A 25,604-nucleotide genomic window follows, 5' to 3' on the forward strand; every position below is an offset into this window, starting at 1 on the left:
GATCCCATAACATGGATATTATAGATGGAGCAATATTTTGATCTCCATAATGTGCAAAACACACAAAAGGTACGCATTGAAACTTTATATTTAGAACCCAATTAGTTTGTATGGTATCAATGGATTTTCCCTTGTAAACAAATTTTCACTTGGTCATTTTTTAAGGAGGAAATAAGAGCAAATTACGAGGATACAAAGAGCAACACCTTCTTTAACCAATTCATGGATCTCAAACAAAAGGGTTCAATGGTGGACTTCAAAAATTAGATATAAGGGTAAATGATATTCCAGAGGAGCATAGGATTGATGTCTTCATATGGAATCTAAAGGATAACATACAACATAAGGTTCGCCTGTAGGAACCCGATTCATTGGAGAAGGCATTCAAGTTGGAAAGAGAGTTTGAAACCAAAATTATGGCAACAAGGAAACCTACCACTCACAACTATAAATATGAAAGTGTCGTTTCTCCTAGCATTCCACAATCTACGAGGTTGACACCACAAAAATTGGAAGAAAAAAGAGTGAAAGAGCTGTGTTACAGTTTTGATAGCAAATACACTAAAGGTCATAAGTGTGCTGAGAAGAAATTAATTTACATAGATTGTGAAGAAGAGGAAGAAAAGGAACAAGAAATGTCAAAAGAAGAGGATATACACCAGGAACCAACCCTAGAGAAAGAAGATATGAATCCAACCATATCTTTTAATGAATTGGCAAGAATTACCACACCTAGAACTCTCAAGATAGAAGGACATATGAAGAAGAAAAATGTAAGAGTGTTGATTGATTCAAGTAGTACCCATAATTTTATTCATTATAAGATAGCCAAGAAATTAAATTCCTTCCTATATCTAGCACCATAGTGTCAAGTGATTATTGCAAATGGAGGAACCATAAATTGCTCTAAAAAGTGCCATAATATCAAGTTATCCATGGGAAAATATGTATTGAATAGTCCAATGCTTTCCATTCCAATGGGTGGTGCTGATGTTGTTCTAAGAGTCCAATGGTTATAACCTTTGGGTACAATAGTTTTTTAATCTTCAAGAAATTTTCTTGACCTTTTTTGGGAAGGAAAAGAAGTTAAATTAAGGGGTATTGCAAGGAAACTAGGAAGAAAATTAGCTCTAATGGCATGAAAAATCTTCTAAATAAAGAACATCACAGTGTAATTTCCCAATTATATTCACTAGAGGTTCAAACATCAAAGTCATCTATTTCTCTAGATCTCCAAAAAGTCTTGGACAACCATTCCAATATATTAGAGACTCCCAAAGGCCTCCCACCTATTCGTGATCATGATAATGCTATTCATTTGATTCCAGGAGGTGTTCCTTTAAACATCAGACCTTACATATATCCATATGCCCAAAAGAGGAAAATTGAATGTATGGTTGCAAAAATGCAAGAGACAGGTATAATTCAACCTAGTCAAAGTTATTTCTCTGTTGCAGTAGTATTGGTGCATAAGAAGGATGGATCATGGTGCATGTGTTTAGATTATAGGAAGCTCAAGAAGCTCACTATTAAAGATAAATTTCCCATTCATGGCATTGACAAATTGTTGGATGAATTACATGGATTATTTTACTTCACCAAGTTGGAACTTTGTTTAGGATATCATCCATCGTCCATCACATCATCTTTAAGAAAAAATTCTAAGGTTCAAGCAGTGGAAGATCACATCGAGGACAAACAACAAGTTCTCCAACTCTTAAAGGATAACCTCACTTTGATGCATAATAAAATGAAACAACAGGCAGATCAACATCGCAGCAAAAGAAGTTTTGATGTAGATGACTCGGTATTTTTATGGATATAACCATACAAGCAAATGTCCCTCAAGCAAACTAAGAAGGATAATAAATTATCACCAAAGTATTATGGTCCTTACAAGGTGTTGCAAAAGATTTATACTATGGCATACAAATTGGAGCTTTCTGCATCTTCCCAAGTGCACCCAGTTTTCCATGTTTCATGCTTAAAGAAGGTTATAAGTGACAAGCTCCTAGTTCAAACAATATTGCCAGAACTTGACAAGGAAGGAAAAATAATATTGGAACCTGAAATAGTCATGGAAACAAGAACTCGAAAGCTAGAAAATCAATCAATTTCAGAGTATCTCATCAAGTGGAAGAACATACCTACTAAAGATTCCACATGGGAGGATGAGAATTTTATATAGAAGCATCCAGAAATACTCAAGCATTGATGACAACACTTTTTTGAAGGAGAGGGGAATGTTAAGTCCCTATAATACTAGTGTATTCCCTCACTGTTATTGTCAATGTAGTCCCCTTATTGTTATTTTTGTGCCTATGTAGTCCCCTTATTGTTATTGTTGTGCCTATATAGTCCCCATATTGTTATTATTGTGAACAATATAGGCCCACTATTTTTATTGTTGTACCCTTACATTATTATTGTTATGTAGGCTCTAATTATATAATGACCCCTTAGACTCCTATATATAAAAAGGAGGTTTCGTCATTTTCAATCATCCAATAATTATTCATTTGTGTAATATAAAGAAGTTTTCCCTCTCGAAGAGGCTAATTTTGAAGTCATTGATTTATCTCTTCTTTTATTTTGTGATTTGGTTGCATAACACCAAAGAATTAGCAAAATAGTTATTATTGGTTCGCATATAAGTACATACACTAGCAAAATGATACGCCTTTCTCGAAGAAAATGAGAAAAATACGAGTATATTATTTTCAAGGAAATTAATCAAAATAGATAGTATTTACATGCTTATAATGACATGCCATAGTAGCTAGAATAAAAGCATGTGCCATGAAAATACGTATTTCACTTTTCAAGATGTAATATGGTTAACTTTTCATTCACTTATGTCTCTAGGGTTTATCAAAATACGTTCACTTCCTTTATTATTTCAGGTTAACCACTTTATGTAATCATATTCATCAAATATGTATCAAAAAGGGGCACTGTTGCATACCTTAACCTCTTGGATATGTAGTAACAAATGCAGCCTTCAACACAACAACTCACCATAATTCGAAGTAACTAAAGATCTTAACGACTACCAAAGAGAGTACCTTTACTATGAGCGTGAACATTAGCGTGGTCAGAGCGACGAAAACACCCATAAAATTTTTGAGCATGTAGTTTTATTGAGGGAAGTGATGTATAATGTCAGTGACAACTTCCTTATGGTGCGGGATCCATGGGAGTGAGTATAGTCAATGGCCAAAGAAACCACGAAAACTATACACAGTGTCATGAGAAGGCCTTCAATCCTGACCATTGGTATGTGGCTTCAAACACAGAGAAAGGGAAAAATGAATGCAACATTGTTACATCAATGTGTCTGGAGATTGAAAGGCATCAAGAAGACTAGAACTGATGCCAAGAATAATATCCAACAAAACTAGAATGCCACAAACTCAAGCCTCAATCACAAAGGATCTGCTATCGGGCACGAGATCATTGATGGCTCCCAACATCTCAGAGAAAGCTACTACAATGACCCAAGAAACAATGGATATTAAGCCTATACATATCATTCTTCACACAAAATAGAATATAAAATTTTCACTCTCCTTCAAGCACTCAATAGTATTATATTTTTATATATATATACTCAATAGTATTATATATATATATATATCTATATATATATATAATACTGTAATAAAAATTATTGTAGTGTTTTTTATTATTGTAGTGTTTTCATAGCTTTTTATATATTTGTATGACTACGTTAGCATTTGAATTAAACATATATATATATATATATATATATATCAAAACTACATGCAACAAGATCTTTAACTATGGAGACTTACCTCACTTTACCATGGAGATGTCTGATTTGTAAATAGGCTATGCTACAAGACCATGGGTTTTCAATGTCTTGGCCTAAAAACTTCTTACTTTAGTCCTCACTTCATACTACACTTTTCATACGACATTTTTTAATTAATCAATTTGATTAAAAGAATAAAAAAACATAATTACTATGAAATAAATCTCAACCATTGATTTGTGTATACCTCTATGAATGTTCTAGAATAATCCATACCAATTAAATCCCTACCATCCACCTCATAGTTATTAATAGTTAAATTAAAATTCTAAGAACCTATTCTAAAATAGACACAACTAACAATGTAATTAAAATACCACTCTCTTAATAATTGTTTTCTAATATGACATCTCTAATATATCTTTTATTGGCCACGGAATCATTTTTTCCTATAGATTGTTTAGATAGAGTTAAATGAGTACAACTATATTATGTTCCAAAAAAAATCATTAAAATGATTGAAAGTTACATTATATACCCACATCATGTATCTAGTCATTTCTTTTATAAATTGTTTAAATAAAATTTAAATAGATAACAATTATTAAAAAAAAAAATTAATTTCATTATTAAAATAATTGAAAATTACATAATGCATATACACATCCCATCTGTATTCATTGACCAAACAAAATTAACTATGTGAGTACGTAAAAAGCCAAGAACTTCAATGACAAAACAAAAATTAACTATGTGAGTACGTAAAAAGACAAAAACTGCTATGATTAATGTGCCCAGACATTTAACGGCACTTTAAAGCCACACAATAATGCAGCCACAGTGGAGCATAACACTTATGCCCGAAAGGGGGGGAATATTGTCAATAAAAACTGGAAACAAACTGGAAACAGATGTGAATACAAGGATGCTTATGGGATTTTTCTGATGATCTAAGATGAAAGACCTTGTATGCCCCGTGAAAAAACTCAGAGAACTTAATGAGCGTAAACTATTTTTAATTTCTTTCCTTAAAATTTTGAATTCAAAGTTACCAAAAAACAAAAATCATGCATAAGCTTTAAGTTAAATCATATTTGGTAAAAGTCACAAATGGCTTAGTCCAAAAAAATATAATTAATATAACAAGACAGCAGTGGAATAATGCTTCTAACAATAACAAGTTCACATAGAAAGATTAATATAACAAGAGAGCTGTGGAATAATGCTTCTAACAATAACAATAACTAGTTTACATAGAAAGATTTCAAATATGGAGAGTTCATCGTTTTTCACGGAATTTTATATTAACTAGTTTACATAGAAAGATTTCAAATATGGAGAGTTCATCGTTTTTCACGGAATTTTATATTCGAATATGATGGTGATGTGTGATTTCAGCCTTTTTCAACGTAGATTAGAAAGATCAATAACCAGTTTACATAGAAAGATTAATATAACAAGAGAGCTGTGGAATAATGCTTCTAACAATAACTAGTTTACATAGAAAGATTTCAAATATCGAGAGTTCATCGTTTTTCACGGAATTTTATATATTCGAATATGATGGTGATGTGTGATTTCAGCCATTCTCAATATAGATTAGAAAGATTAATGCTTCTAACAATAACTAGTTTACATAGAAAGATTTCAAATATCGAGAATTCATCGTTTTTCACAGAATTTTATATTCGAATATGATGGTGATGTGTGATTTCAGCCATTCTCAACATAGATTAGAAAGATTAATATAACAAGAGAGCAGTGGAATAATGCTTCTAACAATAACTAGTTTACATAGAAAGATTTCAAATATCAAGAGTTCATCGTTTTTCACGGAATTTTATATTCGAATATGATGGTGATGTGTGATTTCAGCCATTCTCAACATAGATTTAACATATGTTTTTCTTAAAATAAAAACAAGTTATTTTCTACATAGAAAAGAAATGTAGACTATAATAAAAAAGTAAAAATACATATTTAGTTAGTTTTAATTAGAAGCACTATAAAACATCAATAATCCCAATCTCATTATCAATTTATTATTGATATTACAATACAATGCAGTAAAAATATGTCACTCATTCTCAGTTATAAATAAAATATTTAGATGTCAATGCCATATAATATAATTTCATATCAATTTTAAATAAAAAGAAATAAACTAATTAAAAAATAAATAAAATGTTGGTAAAATGTTTTTGGCCAATGTCTAAAGAAAATAAAGTAATTGAAAGTTCAAAAAATAAAAATAAAAAAATATCAATTATTTCCTCATGAGAATAATAATTCCTAATAAGAGTAATAATTTCTAGTTCATTTAATTCAATGTACATGTTATGTTAAATATTTTAATGTCAACTAAGTATATATTGTTTAAAAACATTATGTGTATATCAATTGAAAAAAATAAGAACAATAATTTGTAATTCATTTAATTTAACGTACATGTTATGTAAAATATTTTAATGTCAACTTTGTATATATTGTTTAAAAAAATTATGTGTATATGACTTGAAATAATTGGAAAATAAATAAAATAAAATAAAATTCCTAATTCATTTAATTCATTTTACATGTGATGTAAAATATTTTAATGTCAAATATATATATATTGTTTAAAAAATATTATGTATATGTCACATGAAATAATTGAAAAGAATAAAAATTCCTACTTTATTTAATTCAATTCAATGTAGATATTATGTAAAATATTTTAATGTCAATTATGTATAATTATTTAAAAAAATTATGTATATATTATAAAGAAATTGAAAAAAAAGTATAATTAAAAAAATTAGTATTATTATTTTTTTATAAAAAATTATAATTAAAAAAATATTATCATTATTTTATATATATATATATATATATATATTAGTTTTTCCTCTTACCATTTCAAGTTATTTATTCTATATAATATTTAAAAATACATATTTCATTGGAATCTTTAGTGTCTTAGTATGGTTAAGGGTTTATTGTGATATTAATCGATGCCATTCGAAAGTAGAATTTTATACACCAACATAACCGAGTTTTCTTTTGCAGGGCCAAGGTCACGGAAGAAAAAGTCAGTGTTACCGCGATCTTTTCGCATTATAATTTGCGGGCTTGCACACGGTCATGGCAATTCATCTTTCATATCATGTGGAGCCATCTGCGCTTTCTGGAATATCTCGTAAAATAAGAAAATATATGATCGTCCGAAGGTGATTGCATTGTGAACTTGGCTCACGCTTTTATAATTCCAAGTCAAGTCAGTTGTTTGTGGGCATCCTTATCTCGATAGCTCATTCGCGGGCATCATTATCTCGATTGATGATTTGTCGAATATTTGGTAATTAGACGGATGTAATCATTAGTTCACAAAATGTAGTGTGGCATTTTATAATTCCTAAGTCAGTCAAGGTCAGTTGTTCTAATTAGTAATTTACAACCTAATTACCAAATTCGAATTTAAATACCAATATTAATTCTATTCGATACAGAAAAAATTCGATTGATTAAAATTTAATACGGAAAAAATTCGAAAATATAGAACTTATAAATTCGTTATATTTTTAAATTTTAAGAAAAAAATTATATTTTTACGATTAAATTATTTTCCTTCGATTATTTATAAACTTGAACAATTAGAAATATTATACTTGTATATAATATTATATAAATTGGTTTTTTGAAAATAAATACACCCAAAAATATTATTTTCTTAAAAATATCATTTTCGACAACCTCAAATCAAAGATAAAAATAACGTGAATATTGATTAATAACTTAAAAACTAAATATCTAATTAACTTTTTCCTGTTAAAAAGCACATTGTAAAAGAATGATTTATGTTATAAATTCTGTTCCTCAAGTTAAAGGCTGCAAATCCTATGTTTCACTGCTGCCCCTAGGGAGTCTGGGCCGTGTCTCAGTCCGAGTGTGGCTGATCATCCGAAAAGACCAGCTAAGCATCATTGGCTTGGTCAACCTTTACCTAAACAACTACCTGATACTACGTGGGCTCATCGAAAGGAGCGAATTAGCTTGCTTTATGAATTATTCAGGATTTGGAGTGAACTATTCGGCAGATTCCATCTGTTCCCTCTACTCATTGTGGGCGTGTCGAGTCCGCATTTCTTACTCTCCCTCATCCATAATTCTGACTCCATCCACGTCAGTTTGGTCAGAAATAGAAACTAATTACTTTCTGCATTCATCGAATCGAATTTAATCGTATTTTTCACCGAACCGAATCGAATTGCCGAATATTCGAATTTTTCAGCCTGATTCGGCCGAATATTCGGCCAAATTTGATAACTATGGTTCACAAAATGCAGCGTCGCATTTTATAATTCCAAGTCAGTCAAGGCCAGTCGTAATCAGTACCCAGAAATCATTTTATAATTCCAAGTCAGTCAAGGCCAGTCGTAATCAGTACCCAGAAATTAGCACGGTAAATGCGCTCTGAAACATACTCCTTACGCTTTCTGCGTCCCACCATATTGTAGACATTGCAAGAAGGAAGCAGCCCATGTTGTTCTATAAATATGAGCGATAACTTACATTTCTTTCACAGAGTGAATTGAATAGGCAGAGAGTGTTCTCTTTTCCCTTCCGTATTGAGCGTTAGGATTAGGGTTAGGGCTGTCACCATGAAGTTGCTATTGAAGTACGTTTTCGTCCTGCAATTGGCGAAGTACTGCCTAGTCGGGCAAGAGCAAGATATGCAGCAGCAATTCTTATCTCCTCACAATGACGCGAGAGCCCAAGTGAGTGTCGACGCTCTCGTGTGGGACGACACCATTGCGGCTTACGCACAGAATTATGCAAACCAACGCGCGGGAGACTGCGCTCTGCAGCACTCTGGTGGTCAATATGGAGAAAATATTTTCGAGGGGTTTGGAATAACAGATCCCGTGGGGGCCGCGGTGACGGCTTGGGTTAATGAGAAGCAATACTATGATTACTCTTCTAATTCCTGCGCTGAAGGTCAAGTGTGCGGCCACTATACTCAGGGGGTGTGGAGAGATTCCAACAGGTTCGGCTGCGCTCAAGCTCAATGTAATAACGGCGGCATATTCGTTATTTGCAACTACGACCCGCCGGGAAATGTAGTCGGCCAGGCACCATACTGAATCCTTCTCCTGTCCTATCATATCCTAATAGCTTTATTTCCTTACGTTCGATATTTCGTATTACTATCGCTCTTCATTTTAGCTGTACGTCGACTATGTATGTGGATTATGTGAATTTGCCTATCATAATAAAGCCCTCTCGACTGCCTTCTTTGCATTGTATTATACGCTCAATGCTCCACAGGTTGTAGTTTGAAAAGGCATATATCGTTTATCTTTTATATTTGAGAATACCACCTCTATATATATATAAACAATCTCTTGTATTTGTATTTTGGTGAAGTTCAAGATGGAGTTACTGTGAGCGAAAATGGTTTAGGAATTCCTTTTATTAAAATTAAGGTAAGTATGGTTAAATTTGGTTGAAATTGGATAAGTATTTGTTAACCTCACAAGTTTGAATAGTAATCTTTATATAATTTAAATATTTTTTATTTCTAAAAAATGTATTTTGAATAAAATCATTTGGAAAATATTTAGTTACAATATTTATTCTAATTATTATTTATTTATTTTTTTTTTTTTTTTTTTTTTTCCAATCAATTTTTTTGTAAATTTAATATGGATTTATAGGAATCTTAAATTTGAACTATGAACTCTACACAATTTTTTTAGTGCTCCATACATCAGGATGCTAAATTCATTTATATATTTGAAAATATATTTTAAACTATCTTCTATTGAATTTAGCAATAAAAACTACAAAACCTAAAATATAATTATACAACACATTAATATATTAGATAAAAAAATTAAAGCTTATATTGTCCAGAGTGACCAAGAGTTAAAAGGGATCAAATCTCTTTTCACGCTAAAAAAAGGTTTGCACTTCAGAAGATTTGATCCCACTTCTCAAGTATATATATATATATATAGATAACCATAAATTTTCAAAAAGTGGAGTTATTTTTTTCAATTTTATTTTATGTAGTTTGACTTACATAACAAGATAGGACATTACAATATCTCTTCATCTAGATATCATCTTTCGTATTAATCACATTATTAGGATTTGGTGATGTGTCGAACCAACTAATGTATTAATCACATTATTAGGATTTGGTGATGTGTCGAACCAACTAATGTGGTTCATGTTGAGGACAAGGTTCGATGAACCACATTAGTTGAGGGCAAAGTTCGATGAACCACATTAGTTGGTTCGAAAGGTGGACCAAATCCTAACGATACCTTAGATCTAACATCTCTTCATCTCTTCCATACTTGACTTAAAAACCCTTTAAATACAACCACTCTTCATAATTTTATGTAGAAACAAGCACATAACACACAAATATATATAATTTTAAAAATATTTTCCATATATAAATATAAAATTAAAATTAAAATTTTATATTTCTATATACATAAAATAACACGGAAAAAACAATTTTACTTATTTTTTTAATTCACTTTAATGTTAAAAAAAAAACTTATTACATCACGTAAATATATTAATTAATAATTCTTTAAAATTATAATTTTTAAAATTATATATTTTAATATTTAGATATCTTTTAATCTAAATTATAATAAAAATAGTTTATTTAATTTAATTTATGTTAATTAGTAATGTTTTGAGATTTTTATGTAATTATTTGATTATTAAAGTTTAACTATTTTATCTTTTTTCCAATACTCTTTTTGTGATTTTTTATATAAAAGTATTAGTATTTTGATTCACTTTAATGTTTATAAAAACGCTTATTCACATAGGAAAAATTACGTAAATATATTAATTAATAATTATTTAAAATTATAATTTTTAAAAATATATATTTTAATATTTATATATCTTTTAATCTAAATTATAATAAAAATAGTTTATTTAATTTAATTTATGTCAATTATCTTTTATATATATAAGTGTTAGATATTAAATTGCTGTATGAGAGTTTTATGTAATTATTTGATTATTAAAGTTTACTTATTTTATCTTTTTTCCAATATTTTTTTTTTTTTTTATAAAAGTATTAGTATTTTGAGTTCTTAAAATAAGAAGGAAAAATGCAAAGTTGAATAGGATTCTGAATTCACAAAATAGAAACATAAAATGTATTTTGTAAAACATTAACAGTGTGTCAAGAAAGCCTCTATGAAGCAAAGGATTGAAATTATTTTATTAATCAAGGTTAATCAATGACTTTCCGATATATTTTTTCTCTCAGGATACAACATTTTAATCAGTAGGCACCATTACAAACTGCCTATCATCATACAACTATCTAATCGTTAAACCAAGATTTACTCAAGTAAGAAATTACATTTACATAATCTTTTAATTGTTTTCATTTTCACAATCTCCACCTTGAAAAAAAATCCTAATCCCTTGTCCATGCCTATTCATCATCTTTCCTACAAGCCAAGAGAAGCCAAACATCATCGTAGCTTCTCTATCAAAATTGATTTAATGAACATGTCTACACAATTCTCCTTGGTGTGGACCTTTCTGAGAGCCACCTTGTTGCCATCAATTACCTATCTTACAAAATGGTATTCCATATCAGTATGTTTATTCTTGTTGTGATATGATGGATTATTATCCAAATGAATAACATTTTGATTATCACAGAATATATTCACTTTCTCTTGTATCCTTCCAAGCTCACCCAGTAGACCCTTTAACCAGATTGCCTCTTTATAGGCATGTGATGCAGCTACATATTTTTCATTAGCAGTATACAAAGCAATTGTTTCCTAAATCTTTGAAATCCAACTCATCTCTCCACATGCAAGAGTAAATACATAACTTGAAGTAGATCTCCTCTTGTCCAAGTAACTAGCATAATTTGAATCATCATATCCATAAACAGAATCATCACAACCACTAAATATGATACAATGGTGTTAGGTCCCTATAATAATAGTGTAGTCCCCTTAGTGTTATTGTTAATGTAGCCCCCATATTGTTATTGTCACCCATAGAAGTTGGCTATTGTTATTGTTGTGGCCTTACATTATTATTATTATGTAGGCTCTAATTATATTATGACCCCTTAGACTCCTATATATAGAAAGAAGGTTTTGTCATTTGTAACATCCAAGAATTATTTATTAATGTGACATAAAGTAGGTTTCCCCCTCAAAGAGGCTATTTCTCAAGTCGCTGATCTATCTTTTCTTTTATTTTGTGAGCTGGTTGCATAACATTTGGTATCAGAGCTTTGGATTCTAGGGTTTCACTACTTCAAACAGGTCATCTTAGTATTTTCTCTATAGCGTTTTTTTACGAGGCTTTAGAAACTAAAATTCCGACTACATAGAGATGAAATATATATATTGTTTTTTTTTTTTTTTTTTTCTGAATTTTAGACCTTGTTTTGCTATATTTTCTTAGATATGGTCCAAAGAAGTTATGGTTTTTTCAAGCTTCAAAACTCAATCTCAAACAAGAGTCCTAGGGAAATTCATCATAACTTTCTCTCGGAGCATCCGATTTGAATTTCGTAAAAAGTGATTGAAATTAAACAGAATTTAGTTTTCTTTGTATCATTTTTAGGGCCGAAGGTCAAACAAGTGGTAGGTGGAACTCCATACAAGTTCGCTCTATTGAACCAATCCATAATTAGGTCATCATGGGAAATTGGGTGTAACTTTATATTGAAGAATCCAATTGTGTTATAACTTGTGGCGTTGGAAAGAAGACTCAAAGGGATACCACAAGACTGGATTTCAGATCTTGGAGAACTAAAACTATAGAGATATAGTAGTTTCAATATCTAGCTCCAAAAATAAGGAAAAAGGTGTGTATATATATTTTTAATTTACATAAATTTTATTTAAAGAATAAGTTTTAAGTGATTCAAAGGGAATAGAGAAGCCTATATATAATTATTTTATTCCAATATGCCCTGAAATAATAAATAATGAACACACCCAGTAAGAAACCATAAATCTCTAATATGATGCATGAAGAAGAGGAAGAAATGCAACATGATATATCAAAGTTATAGGATCAAGTGCAAAAAATTTCACTCTCCCGAAGAGCAACCAAAAATGAATTGGGAGTGATGAATGTTAAGATGGATGTTTTAGAGAAAAAAATAAAAGGATACATGGATGGTTTAGAGAAAAAAATAGAGGGAGACATGGATAGTTTAAAAGGGGGTATGGAAGCTTTAAAATTAGAGAGGAAAGGTTTGAATGAAGGTTTGACAAATTTGTTGCAAGAAAATATTCTCAGCGGTTACAAGGTAATCTATGAAAATCATGATGAGGACAAAAGGAATATTAATTATGATTTTAGAGACTCCAATGTTGGGATTAAGACCCACCACATTACAAAGATTGATATGAGCAATTTTGATGACAATGATCCAATAACATGGATACTATAGATGGAGTAATATTTTGATCTCTATGATGTGCAACACACAAAAAATGTTCTCATTGCATCTTTATATTTAGAATCCAATTAATTTGTATGGTATCGATGTATTTTTTCTCGTGAACCACTTTTCACTTGGTCAATTTTTACAGAGGAAATAATACCACATTATGAGGATACAATGAGCAATGCCTTCTTTAGCCAATTGATAAATCTCAAACAAAAAGGTTTAATCGAAAAGCACATTGAGTGCTTCCAAAAATTCAATATCAAGGTAATTGATATTCCAGAGGAGCATAAGGTTGATGTATTCATATGGACTTTAAAGGATAACTTCCAAAATGAGGTTTACCTTTGGGAACCTGATTCATTAGAGAATGAATTTAGTTGAAAGAAAAATTATGGCAATAAAGAATTCTACCACTCATAGCTATAAAGATTGAAGTGTTTCTACTCCTAGTGCTCCACAACCTAAGGTTGACACCACAACAATTGGGGAAAAAATAGCAAAACAACTTTGTTACAATTGTGATAGAAAATTCACTAATGGTCATAAGTCTACTAAGAAGAAATTATTTTACATAGATTGTGAAGAGGAGGAAGAAGAGGAACAAGAAACATCAAAAGAGGAGGTTATACACTAGGAACCAACCCCAAGGAGAGAAGAAATGAATTTGACCATAGCTTGTAATGCATTGGCATGAATTACCACTCCTCAAACTCTTAATATAAAAGGAAATATCAAGAAGAAAAGGGTAATAGTGTTGATTCATTCTGGTATTACCCATAATTTTATTCATCGTAAAATAGCCAAGGAATTGAATTGATTCCTATATCCAGCACCAGAGTGTCAAGTGATGGTTGAAAATCGAGGAACTATAAATTTCTCTGGAAAGCAACACAATATCAAGCTAACCATGGGAGAATATGTATTGAATAGCCTGATGCTTCTCATTCCAATGGGTGGTGTTGATTTTGTACTAGGAGTCTAATGGTTACAATCTTTGGGGATGATAGTTTTTAATTTTCAAGAACTTTTCTTGAAATTTTTTTGGGAAGGAAAGGAAGTTCAATTAATGGGTATTGCAAGGAAATCATGTATAATTAGCTCTAATGGCATGACAAATATTCTAAATAAATAACAACGGGGTGTAATTTCATAATTATTCTCACTAGAGATTCAAACATCGAAATCATTTATTTCTCCAAATCTCCAAAAAGACTTGGACGATCATTCCAAGGTATTTGAGACTCCCAAAGGCCTCCCACCTATCCATGATCATGATCATGTTATTCATTTGATTCCAGGAAGTGTTCCTCCATGGCCTTACATATATCCCTATGCCCAAAAGAGTGAAATTGAATGTATGATTGCAGAAATGCTAGAGATCAGTATAATTCAATCTAGTCAAAGTTCTTTCTTTTCTCCAGTAGCATTGGTGCAAAAGATGGATGGATCGTGGCATATGTGTTTGCATAATAGGGAGCTCAATAAGCTCATTATTAAAGATATATTTCCCATTCCTGTCATTGAAGAATTTTTGGATGAATTACATGGTGCAATTTAATTCACCATGATGGATCTTTGTTCAAGATATCATCAAATTAGGATGAACACTAAAGATGTTCTGAAAACAACATTCAAAACTCATGAGGATCATTATGAATTTTTGGTCATGCCCTTTGGACTTACTAATGCACCTTCCACATTTCAAGGTTTGGTGAATTCCCTTTTCAAACCCTTCCTAAGAAAATTTGAGTTAGTAATTTTTGATGATATACTAATCTATAGTGAGTCTTGGAAGGATCATGTTCAACATGTTGACAGGGTGCTCAAACTATTGGAGGAGAAACAATTATATGAAGAAAACTCCAAATGTTCCATTGGAGTATAGGAGGTGGGATATTTGGGTCATATTGTATCTCATTAAGGTGTTAAGGTAGACCCTAACAAAATTAAATCCATTAAGGAATAGAAAATCCCCACAACCATAAAGTATCTTCAAAGATTTCTCAGGTTGATAGGATATTATCGCAATTTTGTTAAGAATTATGGGAGAATAGCATCACCTCTAATAACATTATTGAATAAAGATGCTTTTTCTTGGACTCTAAAAGCAACTAACGCCTTTGAACATCTTAAAGAGGCAATGTGCCAAGCATCGGTCTTAGCTATGCCAAACTTCACAAAAACCTTTATTGTGGAATGTGATGCCTTAGGAAATGGAATTGGAGTTGTTTTAATCCAAGAAGGGAGACAAGTTGTCCAATCAAAGGAAAGTATTTACAAAAAACTATTTATGATAAGGAAATGTTGGAAATACTACATGCACTAAAGCATTAGTGACTTTACCTAAATGGAAGACACTTCAAGGTAAAAATAGTTCATGATAGTCTTAAATACCTTTTAGAACAAATATCATCTTCCGAAGAGCAGAAAAAATGGGTCACAAAGATGTTGGATTATGACTTTGAAATCATATACAAAAAAAAGAAGCAAAATGTTATTGCATATGCACTCTCAAGAAAGGATGAGGATTTGGAAGCATTTCATTATGCCATTTCCATTTTCCAGCCTAATTGGATAACCGAAGCAAGGAATGAATAGAAGAATGACAAAGAGGTTTGGACACTCATTCAAAAGTTGCAGCAAGACCCCAGTACATTTGATACATTTAGCTGGAAAAATGATTCGTTATGGTTTAAAAATCACGTATATATTTGTAAGAATTCCCAACTCAAACAAAATATTCTTTCAGAATTGCACACCTCCCCCTTAAGAGGGCACTCAGGATGTTTAAAAACTTATTACAGGATCAAGAAGAAATTTTTTGGGAGGGCCTTAAATATGATATTCAGAAGTGTGTAGCAGAATGTTTAGTTTTCCAATTAAGACCCCAAGTCTATTACAACCTTTAGCCATTCCTAGTTATCATTGGGAAGAGGTCTTAATGGATTTTATCAGAGGTTTACCCAAGTCTAAAAGAAAGAGTGTCATCATGGTGGTAATTGATAGACTTACAAAGTATGCAGATTTTATGCATTATCTCATCCTTTTAAAGATAGTATAGTTGCTACTGCATTTATGAAAATAATTCAAATGCTACATGGAAACCTAAAGATTATTGTAAGTGACATAGATCCCATTTTCACTGGAGATTTTTGGGTGGAATTATTTTCTTGTCTTGGTACTCAGTTAGCTCATAGCTCATATTATCATCCCCAATCTAACGGGAAAATTGAGATAGTGAACAAATGATTGGAAGGATGTCTTCGTTACTTTGTATTTAATAAAAAACCACAATGGGTTAAGTGCTTACCTCTAGCTATATGGTGGTATAACACTTCCTTCCATACTGTATCAAAAATGACCCCATTTATGGCACTTTATGGATATCATCCATCGTCCATCACATTATCTTCAAGATAAATTTCTAAGGTTCATGTAGTGGAAGATCACATCAAGCATCAACAACAAGTTCTCCAAATCTTAAAGGATAACCTCACTCTGGTGTAGAATCGAATGAAACAACAAATGAATCAACATCCCAATGAAATAATTTTGATGTAGGCAACTGGATACAACCATAAAACAAATTTCCATGAAGGAATCTAAGAAGGGTAATAAATTATCACCCAAGTACTATGGTCCTTACAAGGTGTTGCAAAATATTTGTACTATGGCATACAAATTGGAGTTTCATGCATCTTCTCGAGTACACCCAGCTTTCCATGTTTCATGCTTAAAGAAGGATATCAGTGACAAGCTCCTAGTTCAAGCAATATTGCTGGAACTTGACAAAGAAGGAAAAATCATATTTGAGCCTGAGCAGTCACGAAAACAAGAACCTGAAAGCTATGGAATCAATAATTTTCAATGTATCTCATTAAGTGGAAGAACTTACCTATTGAATATTCCACATGGGAGGATGATAATTTTATACAAAAGCATCTAGAACTACTCAATCGTTGATGACAACACTTTTTTTAGAGAGAGGCATGTTAGGTTCCTATGATAATAGTGTAGTCCCCTTAATGTTACTATTAATATATCCCCCATATTTTTATTTTTGTTCCCCATAGAAGCCAACTATTGTTATTGTTGTGCCCTTACATTATTATTGCTATGTAGGCTATAATTATGTTGTATGCCCTTAGACTCCTATATATGGAAAGGAGGTCTTCTCTTTTGTATCATCCAATAATTGTTAATTTATGTGATTTAAAGGAGCTTTCCCCCTCGAATAGGCTATTTCTCAAGTCATTGATCTATCTTTTCTTCTATTTTGTGAGTTGGTAACAAATGGTCACTTGTGCCTCTCAAATACCAAATCACCCATTACATTACTCATCAAGGTTCTTTTCTTGGATTTTCCATGAACCTACTACTAACACAACATATATTCCTTTTATTCACCAATACTAGGACTTAAACCCAAATAAAAATATGGGAAGCCAAAGGAACATTAATAGGTTTCATATTGTTCACCCCAAACTTTACAAGTATTTTCTTTACATACTTTTGTTGTGATAACTCTAGATCTTTCCATTTTTCATGTCTCTATGTATCTCCATGCATAATATCTATTTTACAACTCCAAGATCCTTCATATCGAATGTCCTACCCAGCAGAGTCTTTAACATCTTAATCTCTTCCATGATTTTTCTTGCAAAAAGTATATCGTCAATGTACAAAACCCAAGTTAATGAATATACCATTGAAACTTTTTAAGTACACACAATTGTCATATTCACTTTTAGTGAATTTTTGGCTCATCATGAAGGAATCAAAATTATTGTACCATTTTCTAGGTAATCGTCTCATACAATACGATCATTTCCTGAGATTTCAAAAAAAATCTCCGCCTTTGATCATATAAAAAACCTTCTGGTTGTTCCACATATATCTCCACATCCAAATCTCCATGAATAAAAGTTGTTATAACATCTAACTTCTCTAAATCAAGGTCAAGTAATGCGGTTAGTGACAACATTGTATGAATAGAAACAAGTTTTACAATTGGTGAAAACATCTCTCGAAAGTTGAAACCTTCTGTTTGAGAATACCCTTTTGCTACTAGCCATTTCAATATTTCCATCAACATTTCTCTTCAATTTGAATACCCATATACATACAATAACATTTCTCATTTTAGGAAGCTCTACAAGATCCCAATTCTTTTTCCTAGTTAAGGAATCTATTTCCTCGAGCCTTCTTCCATTTTTCACTATCCACATCATTCATTACTTCCAAATAATAAGAAGGTTCCCCGTCCTCCTAATTAAGGAAATAGATGAAATAGAATATTCATACCTCTTGGGAGGTTTTCTTTCCCTTGTAGACCTCCTAAGAGTGACTATTTAACGAGCTTATACACTTTCCTTTATCTCTTCTTTACCTTTTTATTCAGAAGCTCCTTCTTGCTTCCTATTTTCTGAAAATGGTTGAGTCTCCAACTGAATTTGTTGATTATGTAATAACTATTCGTGTGTAAATTTTTCAACATCTGCTTTTAGAAGAGAAGATTTATCAAATGTTACATCTCTATTGATGATGATAATATGCACAAAAGGATCCCACAACATGTATCCTTTAACAGAATCATCATACCAAACAAAGAAATAACCTTTTGTTTTGGGTCTAATTTAGAAAATTTATCCTTTAGAACAAGAGCATAGGCATCACAATGAAAAAAAAAATAAGTATGAATAGTCACAAGACTGAGGTGACCAACATTCTTCGGGAATTTTACAATTAATACAAACTAAAGGTGATATGTTTACCAAAAAACAAGTAGTGGACACTTTGTCTGCCGACAACTCCTTTTGAAAATTATCATTTTTTATCATGCTTATGAATCTTTCAATAAGAGTCATATTCATAATTTTAGAAATGTCATTTTTCCTGAGTATAGATAATGGTTTTGTGTCTAACAATCCATTTATCCTTGTAATATTGTTCAAATTCTAAGGAAGCAAGTTCATCACCATTGTAATTTCTTAAGTATTTACTTATTTTTCTTGTTTTCTTTCCCATCGAAATTTTAAACTGTTTAAAAAACATTAAATTATTTTTCTTGGGCCCGACATATTTCACAACAGTGGCTACGGTTTCTGGGCAAGCTCTGCTAGTCTATGTTTTTCTTTGCGCAAGCAGACCGCTGCCTCCCACTTTAATGGATGCTAGAGTTTTGTGGCAGAATCTTCAAAAAATCATCCCCTAGCTAGACATGACCTTTCCTCTCTTACGTCTATGTAGAGACTCCATTTGTTTAAAAATAAATAAATAAGTCAACCCCCACTCTACTCCTTTACAGTTTCCTCAGTTGACACTCGTGGTGACCATTTGTGGTGATCCAAGTGGATATTATTGACCACCCACATGTTCCACTTGGAACCTACCATTTTTTATATTAGTTTCCTTAATTGTAGCATAGTTTACTATTTTTGGTAGTTTTTTAGGTCCTAAACTTTTAGAGTCATTTTGAGGCCTTAAACAATGTATTTTTTGAAAACAGGAAGACACATAGCCATGGGTAAAGGTCTATTGTCTAAAGTTGTAGTCCCCAGATAGATATTTCTAACGAGGTATCGTAGAAATCAAACCAAGATCGTATGCCAATGTTACGACCCTCGGAAATTCATGTACCAACTAACCCCAACGGGGCCCATGGACTTTTGGCACTTCATCTCCTAGGGTTAGGTTTTTAGATGTTTATGGTTTTCCATTGTTCCTCAGTAATAAAAAGGCCTTCGATCCTCACTATAACACAATTTAGAATACACGTAGCGGACATATCTCTTCTCAGTGATAGCTACCATTGCTCGAGCTAGTTTATTTTCATTATGCATGTAAATAGTTTTTTAGTATTTGTTATTAATGAATTGAAGTTTTAGTTTTCATTGTAACTCTGTGTTTTTGTTTAAATTTGCATTTTATTTCATGCACTGCATGAAATATTTCTCCCTGCAGTAGCTCATCCATAATCCAACGACTAAGATTGACTTCCCTTACTAGTTTTCTTCTCTTTGTAGTGATTCCCCACTTTCCAGCTTGTTGTCTCTACTGTAGCTCCCACCTCATAACTTGCTTTGTAAGATTATATTTCTCATGGATTTTTCTATTTTCATCTCACAACCCTCATAATTACTTGGCTCTAATACCACATGTTAGTATTTTGAGCCTGTAATTTTAAATTAATAAGAAGGAAAAATACACAATCAAACAGGAAATTGAATTCACAAAATATAAACAGAAGGTGTACATGGAAAAACCCTATTGTGTTAAGGAAACCTCTACAAGACAACAGATTGGAATACTATTATTAGTCAAGGTCAATCAATGACTCTCTAATACATTTTGTCTCTCGAGCTACAACAATTTAACCAATAGGGACTATTACAAATTTCCTATCATTACACAATCACCTCATCAGTGAAACCGAGAATTACTCAAGTAAAAATTTTCATTTATATAATCTTCTATTTATTTTAATTTTAACAAAAAAACCTATTTTTAACTATTAAATCTACTGAAATTGTATATATTTTTTTATTTAATAATACCTATATATTATTTTTCTATGTGGTTCACGGAATCTAAAGATCGGTGATCATCTATGGAATATTTTTACCAAGGAGATCCAACAGAAGGGATCACTTTCTACCAACTCAAGCACAGAGTCTAACCGTTGACGTGTTGGAAAAATTGAACATGTGACCTCTCAATAGGAAAGGTTCTTTAACGACAGGGACTCAACTAATTGAGCTAACCTTTGAAGCTTAATAATATCTATATTATATATTAATAATTATCATGTTTCATTTATATATGATTTATTATATATATAATATTATTACTATTTTAATTTATAAATACTAAATTAAAAAAAAAAAAAAAATACTTTGATTAAATAAATAATCTAAAGTAATATTTATTTTTGTGAAGTTTTATTTATTCTATTTTTTATTAGAGGATAAAAAAATATTTTTAAATTGATTTCAAATGAGTTTTATTTTAAGAGAATTGATTAACCTAAATAAACAAATTTACAATCTCTTAGATTTTTTTTTCATTTTAAACCTCAAACCTTTTGGAAAAATGTAAAGGTTTTGTTTAATATAATTTGATCTCAATAATTACTAGACATTTATCATAGTTGTTAGCTTGACTGAGGGTCTCTACATTGCACTTTATTTAAACTAGTGCCATGATCTACCTCTTCATCTTGTCCTAACGATGAACCACACTAAATGGTTCGAAACACATCGACAATTTTTTTTTGACAAAACTACCAAAAATATTTTCTTAATTATTCAATGTGGATCATAGAACCCTAAATTTAGAAATGTAAAGGTTATCAGAAATTTTTAACAAATATGAAAATTATATTTCAACGTTTTGGTTTGGTGCATGATTCAAAGATTGATGTGTAAACAAAGTTATTGTTCCATGTTTTAAATATGAAATTAGATTTCCTCATATAACATTTGAATTAAAAATATCGTTTAAAAAGATGAGAAAGGGTTCAAATAAGGTTAAGATGAAAATGTAAAGAATGTTTTCTAAATATGAATGTACAAGGTTGCTTCTCCTTGTAGTTTTAATAGTACAATGTACTATTTTTTATTTTAAGAAATAAAAAATAAATGATATAATAATATGCATTTACTCATATTGCTGCAATACAACATAGTTCTTACCTCTACCACTAATTAATTGATTAGGGATTGTGCGGAGTGTGGGGAAATCTCCGTACAATGAAATCTCTCCACATAATGAAAGCTCTCCACACAAAAGTCTCTGCACAAAACCTCTCTGCATAAATCTCTCTGCACAATGAAATTTTTCCAAACAAAACTCTTCACACAATGAAAGCAAATAACTAGTCACAATAACTAGAAAAGAAAGGAATTAATTTCGCGATGCAAGCATTTCGGTTTTTGTGCAATGTTATTTAATGCAATTGTTTTGACTCGGTACATTGTTTGAAACAAGGAACATAAACCTCTACACTCCCACATCTCCGTACTTCAATGAGGCATGATCGCTCAACAACTTTAAAACATTAATTAGTGGTAGTCATACATTATATTCATGTAACTGTTTTGGGTATGAATTTTATAGTGTTTAACGTAAATAAGTCGTGTGAAGCAATTCATAGTACTTTGTGACTAGTAGTACGAATATCAAGTCTAGGAGGAATAGACTGTTAAGATAAGGAGGCATGTGTTTTGATAGTGTTTTTAAAATTGGTTTCTATTTTTTTAAATATCGTGACTCTAATTTTTAAGGTTGATTTAAAGTTATTTTATTTGAATGTTTTATTTTGTGATTAATTTATTGAATATCTGTAAAATAGTATGATAAATATTACTTTTGTGTTGAGAGTAGAGGAAGTTCATTATGTGGAGTGCAAAGGGACCTCCTCATTCTGCACAATGAACTTCCTCCGCATTCTGCACGATTAGAGTTTCTCAGAAAAGAGTAATTAATTCATTTCCTAATTAATTTAAAATTTGAATAAATTACCTAATTAATATAAAGTAATTAATTACTTATCTCTACGGAGAGCATTATCTTATTATATTATGCTTGAAAATACAACCTTCATTCTTTTAATTTATTGAAGAGATTTAAATCTTCAAGATTGTTGATCATTGAGGTTCATTGAAATAAATTTTTGTCTAAATGTTTTAAAATAATATAATTTTTCTAAGTAAATAGCTTATGAAATAATTGAATTATACTTTGAAAAGTATTTTATTTTAAATGAAAGGAAGATGGAGTTGGCAAGAAAAGCACTCGAGGAACACCAATAATTGGTCCATACCATCAACAACCTCACCATGTTAGTAATGATATTTTATTTGATGGAGTGATTCCAACAGTCATGGGTGAGTGCTTTATCATTTGGCTCATTTCTACAATGACCACTTGGTGAGGGTAGATGCAAAGCCCTATAGTCTATTTGATCAAATATTACCACTATATTTTGATATGTAGTGGTAATATGCATAACAAAACCACCTCCACTAGTAACCAAAAGCTCCCATGATCTATCCAACACAATTATCTGAACACTTACCCTTAATAGACAATATGCAGTAGCATAAACATAGTGAATCCCATTCTTGTGCAATTGATAGGATAAAAATTACAATCATTTCTCCTTGTAAATAGTAAAAGCTAATTGGTTTTTAATTGTTTAATTTCTTTTGCTTGGAAATCAAATTGGTTAGTTGTGGTTCTGACTTCACATGTGTGGAAGTGCAAAGAATCATTTCAACAACGATTTTGCACTCATATGCTTTTAATCTTTGTTTTGTGCCTTATGTTCTTAGATATCGAAATCAGAAAAAAATAGAGACTAAATCTTGGGTAAGTAAATTAGTTGATATACTAAAGAGATTGGCTTCAGTGGAGGTTCAATGCATTGTTTCCATCTCCATACAAATTAGTAGAGTGACTTCTAATGACAATAGTCCTCCATAGGAAGAACATGTGGTAGTGTTGTCCTTTGCAGTGGAAGAGGATGCAGTGTACATCCTAGTAATGAATAGTTTTGAAATGCAGCTAACTGAGGCCAATAACTATAGGATCATTGTGAAGACTTTGGCAATCATTCATCGATTGGTGATGGAAGGTCACCACACTTCTTTTGATGAGAATTATTGGTATCATGTGGATTCTCTCATTAAAATGATGCAATTCGAGGATCAATCCATCCTCCAACCTAGGGAATGTGTTATGTGCGTCCACACATACTCACTTTATGTGAACTAGAGAGTGATATGCAACAAGTATTTAATGTATGACATTGCAACCAAAAATCAAAATACATAGAAAATAGAGTATTTGGGAATGGAAAATATTTTGAAATATTTTCCATTTTTCCAATGAATTCTTGGTGGCCTCATGAACTACACTCCATGAGGAAGCCAAGTTGCATTGAACTTCATCATTCAATATTTTGTCCATTTACTTGTAAATTATTTTCCCAATATCTATGTGGGAGTGTGGAGAAATCACCATTCTCTGCACTTCCACACAACTCAATATTTGCACCCCACACAATGTAAAATGAGTGTAGAGGTGCCACCCTATCATTTATGCCTTTGCACTCCGCACCTCTGCACATCCAGGCCCCACCTCCTTGTTTCCTCCTCCAAACCTCTGCGTTCCACCCCCTACGCACATCTTCTCCTGCATACTCAACACACACATCGTCTGCATAACCTAATATGTTATTCAAAGAGATTTCTTCGTCTACATGGTAGAATGTTTCCATGGTGCAAAGCTCCACACTCTGCATCAACGTAGGTCTTTAGATTTCTTCTGTTTTAATTTTATCAAATGACACAATCTCAGTCAATATTGTATTGTATAGTCCAGTTCCAACTTAAAAAACCAAAATATTTATTAATTAAACTACCCCATAATGAGTATATGCGATGATTTCACCAATGAAATTATAATTTTTTTGCCAATAGCAATGTCAAAGGATCACGCATAAGTAAGATTATTATTATTCATCTATAAAATTGATGCCACGATTTTATAATTGTTGACACATTATAAGAATGCATATTATTAACAAGCATTAATAAGTATGTTCAGAAACAAACATTAATAAACATGCCTAGAAACATGTTACATGAAACATTAACAAACATGTGGAAACAAATTAACGTTGTCTTGCATCTGAAAAAATATATGGGCATGTTTGTTACCTATTGTATTAATAATTAATCTAAAATCCATGGGCATCAATTGACGACCTTGTTAAAAGAGAACAGGGGCGTCATTTGATGTTTTGTCACCTAGGCCACCCCATATCAAGGAATTTCCACAAAATATTCTTTAGTAAACCTCTAGGACCCAATATCCCAATAAGACCCTTTTTACATCCATCTCTTGGTCATAGATCCTCTTAATCGATGTGGCTAGGGGCTAAGTCTAGGGTCTCCAAAATCCATATTTCTAAAGAAGCATGGAAACCTTGCCTAGTTCCTTTATGATCTCTCATTTTCATCTGGTTATGGAACATTTTTTTTTACCTTTAACCACATTGAATTCAAATTACACATATCCACGAAAGTCAAAGACTAAAGCTCCCATCCCTCATGCAAGACTTACTTCACTGCTTTAATATGCATAGTGTTTCATCATGGTAACATTCATAAAAATTAAATAAATATTTATTAATATAAAACCAGTATAACCCAGGGATAAAGTCTTAATTCAAGAATACATACCACACCATAATCATAGAGAACAAAGTTAGTGGATTCCATTTGCATACAACATTCTAACTCATAAAATGAATTAAAATCATTAGTTAAGAAAGTTATGCTAAATCAACATGAATATAAATAACAT

General features: G+C 31.3%; 1 protein-coding gene across 1 annotated transcript; it reads left to right on the top strand.

The window, feature by feature from the left end:
- The first annotated feature begins 8,415 nt into the window (after window positions 1-8,415).
- On the top strand, window positions 8,416-8,898 carry LOC149241051 (pathogenesis-related protein 1A-like). The gene has a single exon (XM_089367436.1). It carries the CDS (start codon window positions 8,416-8,418, stop codon window positions 8,896-8,898), a length of 483 nt encoding a protein of 160 aa, XP_089223562.1.
- Window positions 8,899-25,604: the final 16,706 nt, after the last annotated feature.

Source organism: Pinus tabuliformis, chromosome 8 (genome assembly GCF_031772625.1).
Source record: "Pinus tabuliformis cultivar Carrire ecotype Pingquan chromosome 8, CPIR1, whole genome shotgun sequence".
NCBI classification, from domain to species: Eukaryota; Viridiplantae; Streptophyta; class Pinopsida; order Pinales; family Pinaceae; genus Pinus; species Pinus tabuliformis.